At 40.9% G+C, this 19,575-nt stretch overlaps 1 protein-coding gene and 1 pseudogene across 14 annotated transcripts in view; one reads left to right on the forward strand and one right to left on the reverse strand.

The window, feature by feature from the left end:
• LOC138843473 (ATP-binding cassette sub-family E member 1-like) overlaps positions 1 to 19,575 on the forward strand; it is a 1,090,710-nt pseudogene that overhangs the window by 214,616 nt on the left and 856,519 nt on the right.
• Positions 4,356 to 19,575, reverse strand: part of GUCY1A1 (guanylate cyclase 1 soluble subunit alpha 1) — a 63,557-nt gene continuing 48,337 nt past the window's right edge. For all 14 annotated transcript variants that reach the window (XM_070047360.2, XM_051819918.3, XM_089302290.1 and 11 more), the window contains 3 exons: positions 18,102 to 18,245; positions 12,556 to 12,710; positions 4,356 to 5,818 (listed from right to left, as the gene is read on the reverse strand). In XM_070047360.2, the coding sequence (XP_069903461.2) occupies positions 5,617 to 5,818; positions 12,556 to 12,710; positions 18,102 to 18,245 (501 nt within the window). In that variant the 3' untranslated portion in view covers positions 4,356 to 5,616. The remainder of the gene's footprint in view (positions 5,819 to 12,555; positions 12,711 to 18,101; positions 18,246 to 19,575) is intronic.

Below are 19,575 nucleotides of genomic sequence, written 5' to 3' on the forward strand. Positions count from 1 at the left end.
GCATGATCCAATAGCTATTGTCCTTTACACAGAGGAAAAATTCTAAGAATTTATTATTATAAAACAAGGGGATACCTACAGCAATGCAGCTAGAAAAAAATGAGATGTTTCTTCAATATTTGCTAAAAAGGAAACTAGGTGTCATTCCAAACAGTAAGACCAAGAAAATCAATTTCCTTGATTCCTCAGAAATCAAGTGGTCTTATCTAAACCAAAAGTCAGACTTCTGCCAATTTTTCATTCCCATCATTTCAAACATTAGCTACTTTTGTCCTTAGAACAGTAAGTTCTCAACTCTCCCCAGACAATAAATTCTTTTTTTATTTTTTTGACAGGCAGAGTGGACAGTAAGAGAGAGAGACAGAGAGAAAGATCTTCCTTTTGCTGTTGGTTCACCCTCCAATGGCTGCCACTGCTGGCACACTGCGGCCAGCGCACCGCGCTGATCCAAAGGCAGGAGCCAGGTGCTTCTCCTGGTCTCCCATCGGGTGCAGGGCCCAAGCACTTGGGCCATCCTCCACTGCATTCCCTGGCCACAGCAGAGAGCTGGCCTGGAAGAGGGGCAACCAGGATGGAATCTGGCGCCCCGACCGGGACTAGAACCCGGTGTGCCGGTGCCGCAAGGTGGAGGATTAGCCTATTGAGCTGCGGCGCCGGCCAGACAATAAGTTCTTACCCAACATTTTCTGTTGTGCCCCCTGTAGACCATAAAGTCTACAGTGCCTCTTTGCACTAGATGCTCTGGTCTAAAAGTAGATTCCAGAGTTCTGTCCTTCTGGACGTCTGTATGCTTGTGGGTGTAAGAGAACATGCACACATCTGGAGGGTGACGATTTACACCTTTCATCTTTCATCCACTTCTCAAAGTGATATGTGACTCGGTAAAAGTAAAGACTTCCTGACCAATTGTTAACAGGTTCCAAAGTAAAATATAAAGATGATTCATTGAAGTAGGTGAATACAATACTGGAATTTGTTTATATGTGTGCTTATTAAGAAAAAGAAATAAGCTGTACTACTATGTAGGATATAGATTGAGAGCAGCATATAAACATATACATATATAAATAGACATACACCTTATACTCATATATTTGAGTGCTAAAATATTTTACTAAGAGTGTGCAAAAATTCAAAAGGTTGGAGGTGAGAGGACAGAGTTCTGGATCTGTATCAAGTTCTAAGCTGTATAGGGCATTTTAAATTTCTACATTGGAGGAGGGGAAGAAACAGTAAATTCTCAAATAACAACTATATTTTTATCCACTTCAACTTTACCAGATGCAATTTATTGAGGGAACAGTGCAGCTCCTTGTGATTAAACAGTGCCTGGATGCCACAGGTCCCTGCGTCACTGGCAGTAGCTACCGTATTTCTAAAGGCACAGAACCCCATGATCACTGTCACCGTAACTTTCCACAGGGCTTCACTTATGCTGATGTTATTCCAGGCAAACCATACATAACACATCTGACTGGCCGACTTCTATAATCGCTGTTTTCTTTTGCTTTGTCTTGGTTTTCTCTGAAACGACCTCAGTTATTTTCTCAATATAAATGGGTCTGGCAGCACTTCAGGCTAAAACATCTCAGCAAATACTTGAGTATTTGAGTGTTATGCAAATTAATTTTCTGCCAAGCAATTTTCTTCACAGGCTGGAAGGTTTATCTGCAATTCCATTTCCTGATATGACACACTTTGAAAAACTGAATGGCCTGAAAATCAGTCACAAACTTACATAAATCTTACCTTAATATCTGAGATTAGATCCTGAATAGGTCATTTAAATTTTGTCTTTTTACCCCAATGTTTAAACCTAACAGACTGAAATGTTCATGATACTAAATTTATTGTGATGGAAATGAACCTGCATAATTAAAACAGAAGGGTAGCTTTTAGTCACTTTCATTTAGTTTTTAAAAATTGAAATTTATGCATTTATGAAGACCTTGCTAATTTTTGAAGGCAACTAACATGCAGAAATTGGGCATAATCTAAAAAGGAGTAGTTTTGAACAAAAAAGAAAACACATGAATTCTGTGGTCTAGTCAAAATAGATGCATGGGTGGTTCTGGGCAAAGCTGCCCCATGGGAAGTATAAAGGACAACAAAATGCACAACATTTGAAGTGCCTTAAAATATGCCTATCAAGTGAGTACACGTGATCAATAAAACAAAAGAAGCATTTATAAAGGAGCAATATTTCACCAAATCCAGATTTGATGAACAGAAGGAAACAGCCTCACAAAGCACTAAACCCTTCTCTTACTGTAAGCTCTTGGCTTTCATAGCTGGTATGTTCCTTCTGCTTCACACGGAAGAACACACGGATTCCCAAGGATGTGCGAAGTATCACAGCAAATCCCTCCTAACACTAAACTTGGTTTGCAAATGAGATGCAGATATTCTCCTCATCATAAGATGAGACGCCCTTGTGCTTAGCCAGAGTGTAGACAAGACGGAAGAGTTGAGATTGTTTTGGAGGTGCTAATAAGTCTCTTTATAGGAATTCTAAGGTCTGAGGTTAAGTCTCTTCTAAAGAAAGCCTGCCTGCTTCACAGGGGTCATGTCGCCCTCCTTGTAAGCTGTACATCTACCTCTACGTAACTGCCCAAGAACCACTAGCTATAGAGTGAAAAGGCACCAGAGTGCACAGTTGGTTGAAGTTAATTCGATTGTCCTATGCTAGGAGGATGGTGATCTATCAAACCATCCCCAGAAAGTCTGTGTCAAAGACATTCCTGTTTATCAGTAGCAAGTTTTGCAGATTAAACAAATGCACTTAAAACTACAGCAGTGATGCTCCGTGGCACTTCAGCAGTTGCTTCAACAGGGACTTGAAGGTAACTGTCAATTAAAAGCAGAATAAAACTTTAAAAAGCATTGTGTAGCTCTGGGCTTTGTCAGGGCTTTGCAGATGAAGCTCCATTTGGACAGTTTCCTGGCTGGTACTTGTCAGGGGCACTTGTGTCCATTCACATCTTTCATTGCCAAGCCAACTGCAGAATACCATATTCCATTATCCTCTGCCTCCTCCTAATGTAAACAAGGGGAGGCCAAGGCAGATCTGCTGTGCTGTGCACGGAAACATCAAGGAGAAGCCATTTGGCAACAACTCTTCTTTTTTCTCTACCCAAGGATCTGAAGGACTAGTGGTCTTGAACATCATACGAAATTCCAGTGTCAGACACCCAGCTTTTAGGTTCCCCCAGCACACAGCATGAATCATTTTCCTTTGGGTTTGAGACAGATGTTCTTAAAGTCACTGCAGATAAACGTCCAACCTGATCCATACTGCTGCTGACATTACCTTTCCACCCTGTGTACCTGATCTGCCCTCTTCTTCCTTTAAGATTTACCATCTCTCTTGTCCCAACAATTGTTGGGAAAACAGGCAGAAGGCAATGAGTCTGCTCTTCTTCTTTTTTGCTGCTTCTTTTTCCATAATTAATGGATCTTTGTTCTCTGGTCTGGGGAAGCTATCCTAGATGACTTAATCTCTCTGGAAAATATTTTTTAGACAATTTTTATTTAGATAAAGTTTCAGATCTATAGAAATGTTGCAGCAATAGTACCAGGAAAAACACCCATGCAGGTTGTACCCAGATTATGTACATGCCCTCTTTTGCTCTGTGTGTGTTTTTATGTATGTCACAGGCGTGTGGAAGGTACATCTGAATTCTGATTGATTTACAGAGAATAAAATATCACCAAACATTTGATGAAGATGACATCATATTTTATGCTTTTTAATTTTCTTGAATCTCTGTTATTTCCCTATAATAAAGGTTAAGTTTTTGAAAGAAAAATGCATTTATACCTAAAATTTCCTTGCAAATACTAATTTAACTTCATATAATTGGGAAACTATAGACATATTTTCTCAAAGCATGTGGTATTCTCTCACAACAGTGTGGGTATTCAGTAAGAAATATTCAGTCTTTTAAGATAATGAAGTACATCCTGGTAAAAGAAATCACTATAATACCTATCATAGTTCCTTTGGGATACTAGAAGCCAGTCAGTAATGGGCTTTTATTCTTGATATCACTAAGGGCCAGGCTGGGATGGAAAAAGAAGTTGTAAACTAAGTTATTTCTCAGAACCCCAAGTATGCCTTCAGTGTATTTGTGATTCTGTCAATACTGATTTTAAAACCATGATGTTCATCTTTCTTTTGCTTTGAAGGTAAGGTCTTTTTAAAAGGATATCCTCTTCCCAAATCAAACTCTGTAGTTTTTTGTTGTTGTTGTTGTTGTTATTTTTGAGTTCACTAGAGAACTGAAGCCGACATCTGTCAAAAGTTCAAGTTCTAGAAAAATGTTTATAAAATTCCATAATAAATCACTGCATCATTTTCTGCAACACTACTCATGGTCTTTTAATAAATATCACCAAGATACTTTAACTAGAATAAAAAAATCACATCACAGATACATACTTATTGAGACTAAATTGGTCCTTCTTACATATACACACACTAAAAATACTCAGCATGAATACTTCAGAAAAATTGTCTAGCAACAAAAGGAAGGAAAGAAAGGGGGGAGAGGAGAGAAAGGAAATGAGGGAGGGAGGGAAACAAGGAGGAAGAAAACAGTCTTATTTTCCACTCTAAACTTGGCATTTTCTGTGGCTCAGCATGGCAGTGGAAGATGTATACTAAAGTAGGCCCCAATTATTCCAAGTGTGTGTGCACATGTGTGTGCACAAATATTTGACGACTGTAGACTCCCTGGATGCATACTGTACCCTCATGCTGTCTCTTACTAAGGTAAATTAGAATGATATTATTGCATTTTATTATAGGTTATATGTCTTTTTTATCCTGAATATTTTGCTATTATGATAATTGAATTAGTTGGAACTACATTAATAATATGAAATAAAATAACCTTTACCATGTATGTATAGGATAAAAAATAATATATGTCAAACAAAAGGTCAATTTATTATATGACAAATTGTGTTATGCAGAATATTTTTAACTTTAAGAGTTAAATATAAAATTTTATACATTTACAGAATTATTTTATATTTATATTGTGTCTAACCCCTAACTGCTTATTTCCTTAAAAAAAAGTGCAAAAGAGAAAAAGTAAGTCAGTCTATTTTGTTATATATGTTAACAGTTAAATGAGAAAATGTAATAAAATGCAAAATTGAAAAGTTGAAAGAACCTATGGTATCAATGACTAATTTCTATTGAAAAAGCTTTTTTAAGCAACAATATCACAAATACACTGTAATAGCCATGGCAATCCACCAGGACACAAGACTGCGGGTGACTTCATCACTTTGTGTACAGTCAACTACAATTATCTGGTCTATGTACAATGTGCTGATTTCTGAGTACAGGTAGTGAATGCTATAAAACCAAAAGATTCCTCCAAAAGTCAATTTTTGAGGTTTCTTTAAAAAGAAATAAACAGAAGAGTTGAAGGACGGAAGTTATGCTTTTCGTCAAGTTAAACTGTAGAAAGATCAGATTGTGACTTAGCTCCTGGAATTCTAATACTGCTTTTTAGCCTCCTGTAATCCTAAAGTGCATTCCAAGGTGCTACACATCCTTCACGGAGTCACACCTCAAAGACAAATACACAAGAGTACAGTGCACTAATCTATGCCTGATGCTTTGCCTAAGAAGTTGGCATTGCCATCCTCAATATCTTTCTTTTGGAAACAGAGTTGTGAATTTGATCCTTGCTGATAGGCATCCAGAAAATGACAGATTCCAGGAATGTCACTGGGGAAGTTGGGTGGAAGCTCCTCTCTTGATCGAGGAGTAAACACAAAGCCAGGGCAGTCTTTGAGCAATCTGCAAAGATTAAAATAAAGATATTAAAATTTCATGCCGACATCAATGCTTGCATAACTCAGTCAATATTACTGAGAATATTCATAAATCAGCTGATTAAGGTATGATTATCAGAGATTCTGATGACATCAACAAACACCTGCACAGAAGAACAATGATGAATTACTTCAAAATAATTGGAAAATCTGGGGCTATAGCGCGTTAAGCCACCACCTACAATGCCCTCATTCCATATGAGCATCGATTCAAATCCTGGCTGCTCCAGCTCCCTACTAACACACCAAGCAGAAGATGGTCCAAGTGCTTGGGCCCCCGCCATCCACATCACATAGTCAGATGGAGTTCCAGGCTCTTGGATTCAGCCTGGCCAAGACCCGGCCATTGAAGCCATTTGGGGAGTGAACCAGTGGCTGGAGGATCTCTCTTTCTTTCTCTCTTTCTCCCTCGCTCCCTCCCTGTAACTCTTTCAAATAAATAAATAAATCTTTTAAAAAATAACAGGAAAAGTGCACCCATTAAAGTACTTAACCTATATTGACAAAATAAATAATTATGAAACATTTTTGTAAAGATATATAATAGTATAATTCAAAATAATGCAAAAATTCATAACAAGTTTAATATGAAAAATACATAATTATGTTATTAAATAAAGCTTCTAGGTCAAAAAAGGTAAAAAACTACTTATTCATTACTTTTCTAAATAATAACTAGAAAGTAATCACAAACAAGAAGTTGTTAAAGAAAAAAAATGGTGAAAATTATGCAGGCAGGCATAGCACAGGGAGTTAAGCTGCCATTTGTGACTCCCACATCCCATACTGGAGTGCTGCTTGGATCATAAACTAAACCTCTTTTTTTTTTTTTTTTTTTTTGACAGGCAGAGTGGACAGTGAGAAAGAGAGACAGAGAGAAAGGTCTTCCTTTGCCGTTGGTTCACCCTCCAATGGCCGCCGGTGCATCACGCTGATCCGATGGCAGGAGTCAGGTACTTATCCTGGTCTCCCATGGGGTGCAGGGCCCAAGGACTTGGGCCATCCTCCACTGCACTCCTGGGCCACAGCAGAGAGCTGGCCTGAAAGAGGGGCAACCAGGACAGAATCCGGCGCCCCGACCGGGACTAGAACCCGGTGTGCCAGCGCCACAAGGTGGAGGATTAGCCTAGTGAGCCGCGGCGCCAGCCTAAACCTCTTTCAATCCAGGTTCCTGATAATGCATCCTGGGAGGCAGCAGACAGATGTTGGCTCAAGTACTTGGGCCTGTGCTGCCCATGAGGAAGACCTGGATGGAAATCCCGACTCAGAGCTTTGGCTTGGTCCAGCCCTCTGTATTGCAGGCATTTGGAGACTGAATCAGAAGATGGAAGGTTCTCTCTCTCTCTCTCTGTACATGTGTGTGTGTGTCTCACCTTCTGTTGCTCTGCCTTGCAAGTAAATATATAAAGAAACAGATCCTTGTTAAAAGGAAAATAATATCATCTGAATTTGTTGAGTGCCTTGTTATCACACATCAGGCAAACACTGTTTGGGACTCTAAGGTATGTCTTCTGACTACAAATCCTATGCTTTTATTTTATTTTATCCATTTGAAAGGTAGGAAGGGGAGAGAGAGAAAGAGAGAGAGACAGAGAGAGAGAGATCATCCATCTTGCCCCAACACTGGAGCTGGACGAGGCTGAAGCTAGGAACCTAGAACTCAGTCTGGGTTTCCCACATAAGTGGCAGGGCCCCAAGAACTTGAGCCATCACTTGCTGCCTCCCAGGGCATGCACTGGCAGGAAACTGGAATTGGAAGTGGAGCCAAGACTTGAACCAGGCACTGAGACACAGGATGCAGGCATCCACAAGCTCTGTTCTTAACCACTGCCACAAATGCCCACCCCTCAATCCTACACTTTTTACAGGGTATCATGGAGCTGGAAGTGTCTACTAAATCATCTTTCTTTAAAATCAGAATTTATAAGAAAAGCAGCATGGAGGCATAAAAGTATGTGTGCAGATGAAAACTGGATGACAGTGACACAGTCAGATGTCCCCACTTAGCAGCTGCTTCTCTGCTTCCTCCTGACTAGCAACTGTTTCTTCGAGATTATCACATCACACTCTTATTCTTTTTATATCTCGTAAGTCCCATTATTCACTTTGTTTTTGCCCCTGCAAAAGACCCAGAGTCTCGAGTCTATTTACCCACCCACACTGGGCCTCATCCAGTTACACCTGCACTTTTAGCCTTAGTGAGCCCTGGTTGCCATCTAAGCCTCTATTCATAAACCACTGACCCGACACTTCAGAAAGATCTAGTGCAGTCTCTGTAAGCTGTCCTGACTTCAACAGGAGCAAAGAGAAATGCAGAATATGCCACCTAAAATAAAAGCAACACTCTAAATGATGTTTAAAAGGGATGTATAATCCTCATAACAGTGCTACACTGTGAATCACTGATTAGAATTGGAAGTGGAAGTTTGAAGATGAGGATTTTTTTGTTATGTATTTGATGCTCTAAATTTACATGTATTTCAAGTATATCAAGGAAACTATATTTGATATTTAACAGATTATTTTATTATCTGGAATATGTCATTCCAGAATTCATTGTATTAACAGCAATTCTCTCCACAGAAATAATCACCTTTTATATATTATACTTTCTAGTAATGTCCACTACTTGTCCTGAACTTTGAAAAAAATTAAAATTACATACTTATTATTAATTAAATTTCACAAAGAATGAATGTTTGAATGAAATTTTAATTATTCCCTTTAAATTTTCATATCACATGAAAAAGATGAAGCACCTCTGTAAGAAAGGATTTTCAATTGCTGTAAAAGTTATTTCACATTAAGTATTTATATATTGCCAAAAAAAGCATGTAAACCATTGCTTGCCTTTAAATATGGCATAAATGTTTCCAACTGAGAATAAATGAAAATCATCACTCAAAACAATAAAAACTGGGAAACGGCACATTTGTCTATAAAATGTAAATGGGAAGAGCAGTAAGGATGTTACTGGTTAGGCTACTGGTTGTTGTTGGGAGAGATAATGGTGACTTGCCGGGGCTGTAGCACTGTGGGAGCTAAGAAAGCTGTGATCCTTGTGATTTGTGGAAGTAGGTGATGGGCCGAGGGGAGAAGAGAATGCTTAGTGTGTGACTACGGTCCCAATAACCAGGTAGATGGTGGCGCCCCTTTAAGCAGAGTAAGTATAAAGCTCAGATACGTGGGAAGTATGTGGGTAATCAGCTTACTCTGATCAAATTAATTTTAATATGTTGAACAGCCATTCAAAAGGAAAAATGGAGCAGATGTCTATAGCTCCATGGAGATTTATGAAATGGGCTGGAGATGTAAAAAAAATGAGTCATTAAAATTTAGATGCAGAATAGTGATGGGGATTCTACAATATTGCAAAGTGTGGTAGGAAGGACTGAGCAGGTGTAGCCAATGGATGATGAGCAAACAGGGGAGTGTGGGCTCCCAAAAATAAAGAAGAAAAATGTTGATGGAGGGATTACTCGGCCTGTTTGATTGCAACAGAGACGCTGAGGGAGACAAGGAGAGAGAACTGACCATGACGGTAACCAGGTACATCAATGACACTGAAAAGGGACCGCTGCAGCACAGGGGACAACCACTGACTTGAGTGAGTTGAAGAGTCAGTAAGGGGTAAAGAGAAACAGAAATGATAAAGATGGACAACTTCGAATGTCCAGTGAGATGCACTTGGAAACAAAGACTTACAATTTTTTTTTTCCAAGGGAGACATAGTGGTAGGATATGTTTGTATTCTGTTGGGAATAATCATTTCATCAAAGGGAAACTGATCATAAAATGAAAGCAGTTATTTTCAGCATAAATGTTCTTGAGAAAGTCTCAGGAAATGGCATGTGGAACAAAACTGTTTAGATGGAGCAGGCAGCTGGTTCTGTGTAACAGAAAGGCTGAAGACACAGACTGGGTAGATGTGCCAGTGGAATCCACAGCATGAAGATGGAGTGGGTCTCATCTGACTGCCCTATTCTTGCTGTAAATTATGAGGCAAAGTTATCAACTAAGAGCCTGGGCTGGAATGTGAAGGTTATTAGAGCTTTAAAGAGAGTTACCTGGGAGTGTAAGGCTTGTTCGGTCAAGCAGGGGTGGGGAACATTTTCCTTGCCAAGAGCCATGTGATATTTATAACATCATTCATGGGCTACCCACAATCATCAGCTTAAAAATAGGCTGCTATAGATTCATCGGAGTTTGAGTCCCACCTGCGGTTACCTTGGCAGGACCATACCAAATGACTTCATGAGACTTATATGATCTACAGGCTGGAGGTTCCCCACCCTTCAGAGGTTAAGATGCCAGTTCCACATTGGCCCCTGACTCCAGTTTCCTGCGAAGGCAGACTCTGGGATGCAGCAGGTGACAGCACAAGCGACTGGGTCGCTGTCACCCACATGGAAGACATGGATTGACTTGGGAGGCTCCTGCCTTCTGGTCTGGTTCAACCCCAGCCATTGCAGGTGTTTGGGAATTAATGAGGGGATGGCAGCTCTGTCTGTCTCTCTTTGAAATTAAAGAGTTACCTCTGCAGACAGGAAATATGATTTGTTTTAACCTGACAAAATGTATACAGCAGAAATATTTTTACCTACCAGAGAGGGGTCTAGTTTGTATTAAAGATGATTAAGTGATACCAAAATGGCAGAGTGTGTTGATTCAAGTTGCCCACTGCATGTTGTCATGGAGACAAGTCAAACCCGGGTTTTTTTGGATGCTGGATGACCCACTGCTCCTCTTTTACCGTGTTAAGGAACATTTGATGCCAGTCTGTAAGAATCTGCAACCCTTGGGAAATCACAATGACCTGCTAGTTTTCTCTGCTAAATTCTTATCTGTTGTTATACAACAGGGAATTCAACTGGCCCTTGCCACTGATTGCAGGGAGGGAGTTTCAAAATCTTTGGAATTTCCTGAGTTACAGGAATGTCTTTGTTTTCCAGGAGTCCCTAGCATCACACCTGAGTTCCTGCTGAAGAGATGACTCAGAAGCAGGGCAGGGCACCAGAAAAATCAACCCTGTGATTAGAAAGCTGGGGCCTTGAGCCAGCCTGACCCCTTGGGTGGGGAGTGGGAGATTGAATTCAGCACAAGACTGAAGGGTCCATCAATAATACCTGCAAAATGCAACCGATATGCCTGCACATCACAGCTCAAAGTTCAGCTCAGCACAGCTTCCTGATTGGTGAACTACCTGATGTGTGTGAAGGTGATGCATCCAATGTCATGGCCAGAGGCATGGAAGTTCTCTAGGACTCCCTGCCTCCTGTCTCGACTTCTCCCTATCTTTCTCTTTATTTGGCTCTGACCTGCATGCTCTATAATAAAACTGTAATGGTAGGCATGACACTTATAATACCATGAGTACCATGGGTTATTCTAGGTAATCATCTAACTTGAGGGGACCACAGAAACTTCTGAATATCTGCACCGAGCTAGTCAGAATTGTTAGTGGCCTAAGCATCCCCGGAGTGTGGTTGAATAAAGGCAGGGTTTTTTTTTTTTATGGTTGCCCTGTATGTCATGGTTATGATTGTTTTGACCCTGGGTAGCTAGTGCCAGAACTAGGGCATCAATTGATGACACAGCAGCTACCCACATACCGAGAGCATTACATATGCGTTTAAAGAAGACCGATGGAAGAATAGGTGATGTCTGTCAAGACTTACCACTCGGCTACTAATAGCTATGAAGCTAATGAAGGGACTTTTAAAAACATAAAATGAAGAAAAGAAGATTAGTTTGCTTTCGCTACTAATAGCTATGAAGCTAATGAAGGGACTTTTAAAAACATAAAATGAAGAAAAGAAGATTAGTTTGCTTTCTTGTGTGGGTGTACTCACATTTTAAAGTATGAACCACAGTTAACTAGTGGTCTCAGGGGTAGTGAAACACTCACTTTTTTTTTTTTTAATGGCTTAGTTGAAGTATAAGATACTGACCATGCTGTGTTAGTGATTTTGGGGTGGGGGGATGACTCAGCCATGTTTTGTGTTGACCTAACAAAACTGTTAAGTGATTGTTGATTACACTTTAAAGTGAATTTGTCTTCTATTTTATGAGGAACACAGTGCAAGTCACTAAATATTGTCTAATAGTGACATCTGCCTAAGACTTGTAACAACTAAAGTTAATTGAGCTTAAAGGAATTGTTACCATTAATATCTGTGTTTAAAGACAAGAAAAAAAAGAAAAGTTATTGCTTTTCCCTTTCCTTTATGATTATCTAAACCCAAGATAATGCAGAATTCATCAAATCAGGGCCGGCGCCGCGGCTCACTAGGCTAATCCTCCGCCTAGCAGCGCCGGCACACCGGGTTCTAGTCCCGGTTGGGGCGCCGGATTCTGTCCCGGTTGCCCCTCTTCCAGGCCAGCTCTCTGCTGTGGCCAGGGAGTGCAGTGGAGGATGGCCCAGGTCCTTGGGCCCTGCACCCCATGGGAGACCAGGAAAAGCACCTGGCTCCTGGCTCCTGCCATGGGATCAGCGCGGTGCGCCGGCCGCGGCGGCCATTGGAGGGTGAACCAATGGCAAAGGAAGACCTTTCTCTCTGTCTCTCTCTCTCACTGTCCACTCTGCCTGTCAAAAAAAAAAAAAAAAAAAAAGAATTCATCAAATCAATGAGTAAAATCGATTGTGTATCAATTGTTTATCAATAAAAACAACACATTTCAGGTGCTTCACGTCATTTGTACCTGTAAGTTGTTGGACTGACATTGATTTTCCGTGGCACACTGCAGGACTCAAATTTGTTAGCCAGAGTGACATTGTTTCCAAAAAGACAGTAACGGGGCATCTTCACGCCGACGACTCCGGCGAAGACAGATCCAGAGTGCAGGCCGATGCGCATCTGAAGGGGAAATGCAGCACAAGTCCCCAGTCACTGTCAGTGCTGACCAAATGCTCTGCTAAGCTATTTCCCCAGCAACCCTCAGCACACCACTCCCTTCCTCAAAACCTCCAGCCAACTTCCCTCTGCTTCTCAGGTGCAACTGATGGCCAGGGCACAGTCGGCGGCCACCCTCCTCACCATGCACAGACCCCGATTCCACCTGTCTCCGATACCTGAAGCAGTCTGCATACACACCTCTCACAGTCACCACAGCAATGTAAAGAATCCACGGGCTGTTTATGCAAACCTGCCCTGCCCATCCTAATGAACCAGGCATAATTTCTGGACTCTGGGAGCTGGTATCCAAAACGCAAACAGAAAAGGGCCAAATTTATGTAGTTCAAAGGATAGAAAATGGTTTTAAAAGACATTTTGCCTTAAAATAACTTTGAGCCAAACATTATCCCACTCCTCAAATGACTAACAATTGAGGAAAGAAAATTGTGATATTTAAGTGGAAAATAATGGAGGAGGCAGAAAGCTGGACCTGCTAAGGCCTCAATCACTGTGGCCGTTCACATTATCCTATAATCTAGAGCCACGCAGAACCACAGCTGTGCCAACTGCAGATGTACGAGGCGGTTTGGGTGAGGGTTCAGGAATCCCAAATGTGATCAATGACCTGGAGAGTCATGAAACAGAATGTTTTAAAGTTGATCCTTGGGGACGGCACTGTGGCATAGTGGGTAAAGCCGCCTCCCGTAGTGCCGGCATCCCATAGGGTGCTGGTTCCAGTCCTGGCTGTCCCAATTCTGATCCAGCTCTCTGCTATGGCCTGGGAAAGCAGTGGAAGATGGCATGAGAGACCTGGAAGAAGCTCCTGGCTCCTGGCTTTGGATCGGCGCAGCTCTGGCTGTTGCAGCCATCTGGGGAGTGAATCAGCAGATGAAGACCTCTCTCTCTCTCTTTCTCTCCTTCTCTCTCTGTGTAATTCTGACTTTCAAATAAATGTCTTTAAAAAAATAAAGGAACAAAATTGATCTTCAAGGGCTCATTACTTTAAAAAAACCAATCTGAGCGCAAAATGTTGATTACTAGAATCTTGGATGGGTGAGAGAGCTAAAAAGAATTTGTATTAAAAAAAAAGGGAAGCTGGGTGTGGTTCATTAATTGTGAGAAAGATATGAACATGACATATTGATAGGGGAACTGGACTATGGGATATGTGCATTACTGCCTCATGACTTCTGTTTTGTAAATTTCACACTATCCTGAACTAAAGTGCTTAAAAAAAGAAGTAATTTCTCCATGATTTGAGAGTACACATCTATTCTTAAATTACGGATACAACAAAGCAAGTTAAAGTGGGTATATTTTAAATGGCACTCAGCCACCATGTTCACTGCTTTCAAGATCTGTGTTCAGTTGATCACTGGAACACTTTTTATTAGATGTATGCATTTTAATATGGCCACATCCTCGGTAACACAGATGTAATTAGAAGTCAGGAGACTCCAACTCTGCTTAGTTTCAGGGAGCTGACAAAAACTTTCCCAGAATTATTTGCTCTTAAGATGTCATGCCATGAATTCTGCAGAATTTTCAAACAAAAAGCACTACATTATGAATTAGGAGATTTGCATTATAAAACAAGCTTCACTAGAAAATGGTGATATGACTTTCTGTGTCTATTTTCCTCTTATTATTTATTTCTTCATGTATAAAATACAGGGATGGCCTATTTTAAAGTTATAGTTTTACTTTAAGAAACAAAACTTAGAGGGCTGCTATATTTGGTTATTTCTTAATTTTTTAACTTTTATTTAATAAGTATGAATTTCCAAAGTACAACTTTTGGATTATAGTGGCTTTTCCCCCCATAACCTCCCTCCCACCCACAACCATCCTATCTCCCACTCTCTCTCCCATCCCATTCACATCAAGATTCATTTTCAATTATCTATATATACAGAAGATCAATTTAGTATATACTAAGTAAAGATTTCAACAGTTTGCATCCACACAGAAACACAAAATATAAAGTACTGTTTGAGTACACCATTCATTGACTTAGTACAATACATTAAGGACAAGAGATCCTACATGGGGAGTAAGTGCACAGTGACTCCTGTTGTTGATTTAACAATTGACACTCTTATTAATGACATCAGTAATCACCCGAGGCTCTTGTCATGAGCTGCCAAGGCTATGGAAGCCTCTTGAGTTCGCCACCTCCGATCTTATTTAGACAAGACCATAGTCAAAGTGGAAGTTCTTCTTTCCCTTCAGAGAAAGGTACCTCCTTCTTTGATGGCCTGTTCTTTCTGCTGGGATCTCACTCACAGAGATCTTTCATTTAGGTCATTTTTTTTTTTTTTTTTGCCACAGTGTCTTGGCTTTCCATACCTGAAATACTCTCATGGCCTTTTTAGCCAGACCCGAATGCCTTAAGGGCTGATTCTGAGGTCAGAATGTTGTTTAGGACATCTGCCATTCTATGAGTCTGCTGTGTATCCTGCTTCCCATGTTGGATTGTTTTTGGTTATTTCTTTTTTAGAAGAATATAGTTTTACTAATCAAACAATTGCATATTTTGAAAAGATGAGAAAAATCTTCTGCATGACTTTAGCCCATTTAGTTTAAGAAGAAAATGTTCCAAAGCTTAAGGTGCACAGGAAGACCTGAATGTACCTCTTTTCACTGGAAGCAGGCTGCTCCATGAAATAATGAGAAGCAAAGAGAATTCTGCCTCCTAAGAAAAGTCTGAACAGGAACTTCCTTGGAGAGCCCTCTACTTGGAGATCTCTTTTGTCATAGCCCATTTCTCATGATGGGCTTCTGAGAGTAGGCAAGGGAGGGTGTCAGAAGTCCTCGCACTCACTCAGCACCTGCTGACACTCACTGCTACGTTCAGCTCTCTGGTCTTGAGCAAGATTAGTCGACCTGCCGTGTTCTGAGCCTTGGCAGATGGAAGTCAGTAGGAACAAGCGAATGGATGCATGAGCTGTGTATGTGCCGAATGGAGAAGAGCACCATTTGTAAAGGGGGACAAAAGGGAGCCATTTTCTATCCTTTCACTTCAACTCTGTTGCATGAGGTAGCAGGGTAAGAAATGCAGCCAGACCCTAACCCATGAGACACATAACTGCTCTGTTCTATGAGTGAGCTGTAGATGGCTCTTTATCATGTTGCTAACAGGAGGAAGTGACACACTGGTTAAGTCGCAATATGCTTCCTTTCAATACACACGAATGACTCCTTGTCCACCAACAATACTCTCCACTCTGTCGACGTGAGGTTCTGCAGGTAGCTCCAAAGGCCCCAGATACTTTCCAGAACCATCAGCATCCTCAAAAAGGTTTGTTCCGTGTCTCACTTCACAAGTCATTAAAGCTAACCTATTATTACCTAGGTAAGTACTTTTGAAGTTAGTTATAAATAATTCTTCCAGCTGCAAAAATCTAAAAATGCATTTCCACAAATAAAAAAAAATCATGCTACTAATCCTCCTGCCCCAAACATAGATATCTTATTTACCAAAACCATTTATGTGGAAATCACTGGTCTTTCTGTTCATTATCTGAGTATTTTTCGTACTCTGATGGGTTCCATTCCCTCACAAAAAAAACCACAATTATCAAAATCTAGTCTGGAAAAGTTACATGTGGTGCTTTCAAAGCACAGTTGCAAATTATTTCACACCCTGCCTATGGTGACACCATATCTAAGCCTCTCTCCTCTGGGCAGATTTGATTGCTCTGATCAACAGCATCAAAGCGTCACCGTGTACCTTCCAAAGCTAGGACCTAAAAGGGCACATGGCTTCCACCCATCTTGTTCACTGGGATAAAAGCCCCCATGAATGTGATGACGTGGAGATTGCCACGTGCAGCGCCACAGGCAGCATCTGGGTAACAGCAGAGCCCTCCCATGCAGCCATCCTCAGGGAAGAAATGGGCATTGCAGGGAGGCAGCTGTCTCTGAAAGAATTACTCAGCTCCCGGTGACTCAATCCCACCATTCCAGCTCCCCTCAGGTATTTGAGTACCCGCAGCTGAAATCCCAGAGAGTGTGAGGCAAAAAACATGGTATCCCTGTATGCCTGGACCAAATTCTTGATGCGGAGAAATCAATGAATAATAAAAACTCTGTGGTTTTACACCAGTGAATTGAATAAAGTATTAGAAACAGTTATGAAGACTTAGATGGCTTCTGTTAGAGACAGCCAAGGTTAAGCCTCTAAATACTTTGTTTTTAAATATTTTCCTGGGACCAGAATTAAGGTTCCCCGGGTTAAGACTCTGCCTGCAATGCTGGCATCCCACATGAGTGCCAGTTTGAGCCCAGGCTGCTCCATTTCTGATCCAGCTCCCTGTTAATGTGCCTGGGAAAGCAGTGGAAAGAAGTGCTTGTACCCCTGCGACTCACATGGGAGATCTGGATGCAGTTCCTGGCTCCTGGCTTTGGCCTGGCCCAGCCCCACCCATTGCAGACACTTAGGGAATGAATCAGCAGATGGAAGAATCTCTCTCTCCCTCTCTCCCTCCCTCCCTCTCTGTAACTCTGCCTTTCAAACCAATAAGTTAATATTAAAAACTTATTTTCTTTCTTCTTTCTACATTTCATACATGCCAGATAGGATTCAACAAGACTTTAAAAGCTCATTTCTGAAGATCACCAGTTGAGGACTGTTCTACAAGTTAAGGGACAGAATCACTGCAAGTAGCACAAAGAAGGGTAATTCACTCATGCTCTGCTTTTTATTTTTTGGTAATCAATATCTGGCATGTTAATTTCATTATCTCATATATGGCAAGATATTCTTAGATCTGACTCATGTAGAAATTCTGATATGTTACGTGCCTTGGAAAGTACTGGTGCGTTAGCAGTTAATATTCATTCTAGAGTAACATCCTCTCCTGCGGAGGATGACAAACTAAAAACTGTATTTCCCAAACTCGAGGTGCATTTAGGCTTGCTGAGTCAGATACATTTGCGTGACTGTGGAAGCCTTTGGGTTTTCTACGGCATGTTAAGCAGAGTCCATTTTCCATCTCGTGATGGTCATGATGCAGGATTTCCACCTTGCCAATTCTAATTATAGTAGGTGAAATTTTGTTCTGCAATGAGCCATGGAGGCAGCAGCTTTCTGAACATAAGAATTCCCTGACCATGGCTGTGGTGGTACAGTTCTGGAGTCAGTTTGTAGATCATGGAAATGGTTTCTTCAGTCTTTTCAATGATTCTGAAAGCCAGCTAATGCCCCAGAGTAACTTTTTTCCTGTTGAAACAAGTTAGAGAAGATCTCACTCTGCAACTAAACCCCAGTGAACACACCACTCTTGCGATAACTATGCAGTAAGCACTTACTCTCCCGATGTCTCTTGGAGAGACTGTCCCCAGCCTTACCTTGATGGGTTCTCCATGAGGAGACATGACTTCATCAGAGAGCTCCATCATCTTCAAGGCCATCAGCGCTATCTGCACAGCATGGGTATCACTCTCTCTGTGTAAACCCCCAGCTACACAATAGGCGTCGCCAATGGTCTCCACCTACACGGGATATATTATCTGTATTATAAGTGAAAATTCAGGAAGAATCACAGCAGAACTCAAGAATCATGTAGCAGAAATGTCAGTGCTTAGGCTCTAGGGAGAAAAAGCCCAAATCAGATCCTCTTGGAAATGCCTTTCCTTTTCCCTCTCAGAAAATTCACTAGAATTAGATCTCTTACATCGGGACACTCCACACAGAGTCTGGGCCATCCTGCGAACACCGTGTTAGCGGCTTCCACTCTCAGACTTGCTGCTGATTCATTATCTAACTACATTTTTTAAATGTCACTGTATAAAAAGCTTTTGTAGAAATGTATTTTCTAGAAACTCATTGTGTAGAAATTTATTTGTATGTTAAAATAAATTGCTTAAAAATATTGAGATCATTTACTCATTTTATATTCACCTAATCCCAAAATGGTGCTTTACATGAAGTCACTATTCAGTAAGTGTCATAGGAATGTAGTAAAAATGTGTCATGTAAAACTAAGGCATTAATAGTCATACGTAAAAGATACAACTTTCCTAAAGGACTTCTCTTGTTCTCATAGCAATTATCGTCTACATGGATATGTATCAGAGTATAGACCCTAAGATGTCAAACCAGGAGGTAAAAACAATAGTGCCTGGAAGTCTACTGGAAAGCAAACTACTATATAAATTACCAGTATTGCTATAATTATCAACATTATTGTTGATACAGGAAATTTTTATCTTTCCAAGACATGAGCCACAGAAAGCTACTAATTGTTTAACAATTAACACCTCTTTGGGTGGAAGCAACATGTCTCCTGTCCTACAGAAATCTGACACTGTCATTTCTACCCTCATCTTTTGTCCTCTCACGCCCACCTGTTCTCTTCTGGAGACTGGACCTCCTCCTTTGCAGCCATTGCCTAACTATGCTTGCAACTGCTGAGCCATAAATATTTGCCAAAACAACAGATAAAGGAAAACAGAAATACACAGAAGCATGACCAAAACATTGGAGGACAGAAAGAAAATGCAATGAAAGGAAGCCCGGGCACACTTAGGTCCTGGGATAAATAGCAATGACTATTCCTGGAAGCTGTCTCTCCCCGGTCAGCCTCTGATTAGACCTTTCACATATGTGAAATGTAGCTCATGGTTCAGGTCCTTCACTAGGTAGTTCAGCCATATCCAGATATTTTCATACAAAATCAGAAGTGGAGCGAAGGTGGAAATGAGGATTGGGAGAAGGTGATTCAAGACCAGCTCCTCTTGGATTAATCCGAGAACTCTGTGGCTGCTGCCCTTATAGGAAGCATCACAGTTTCCAAACAGTTGATAGTGTAGGTGGAAATTC

Source organism: Oryctolagus cuniculus, chromosome 8 (assembly GCF_051225735.1).
Source record: "Oryctolagus cuniculus isolate XC-2025 breed Fujian yellow rabbit chromosome 8, ASM5122573v1, whole genome shotgun sequence".
Classification (NCBI taxonomy): Eukaryota; Metazoa; Chordata; class Mammalia; order Lagomorpha; family Leporidae; genus Oryctolagus; species Oryctolagus cuniculus.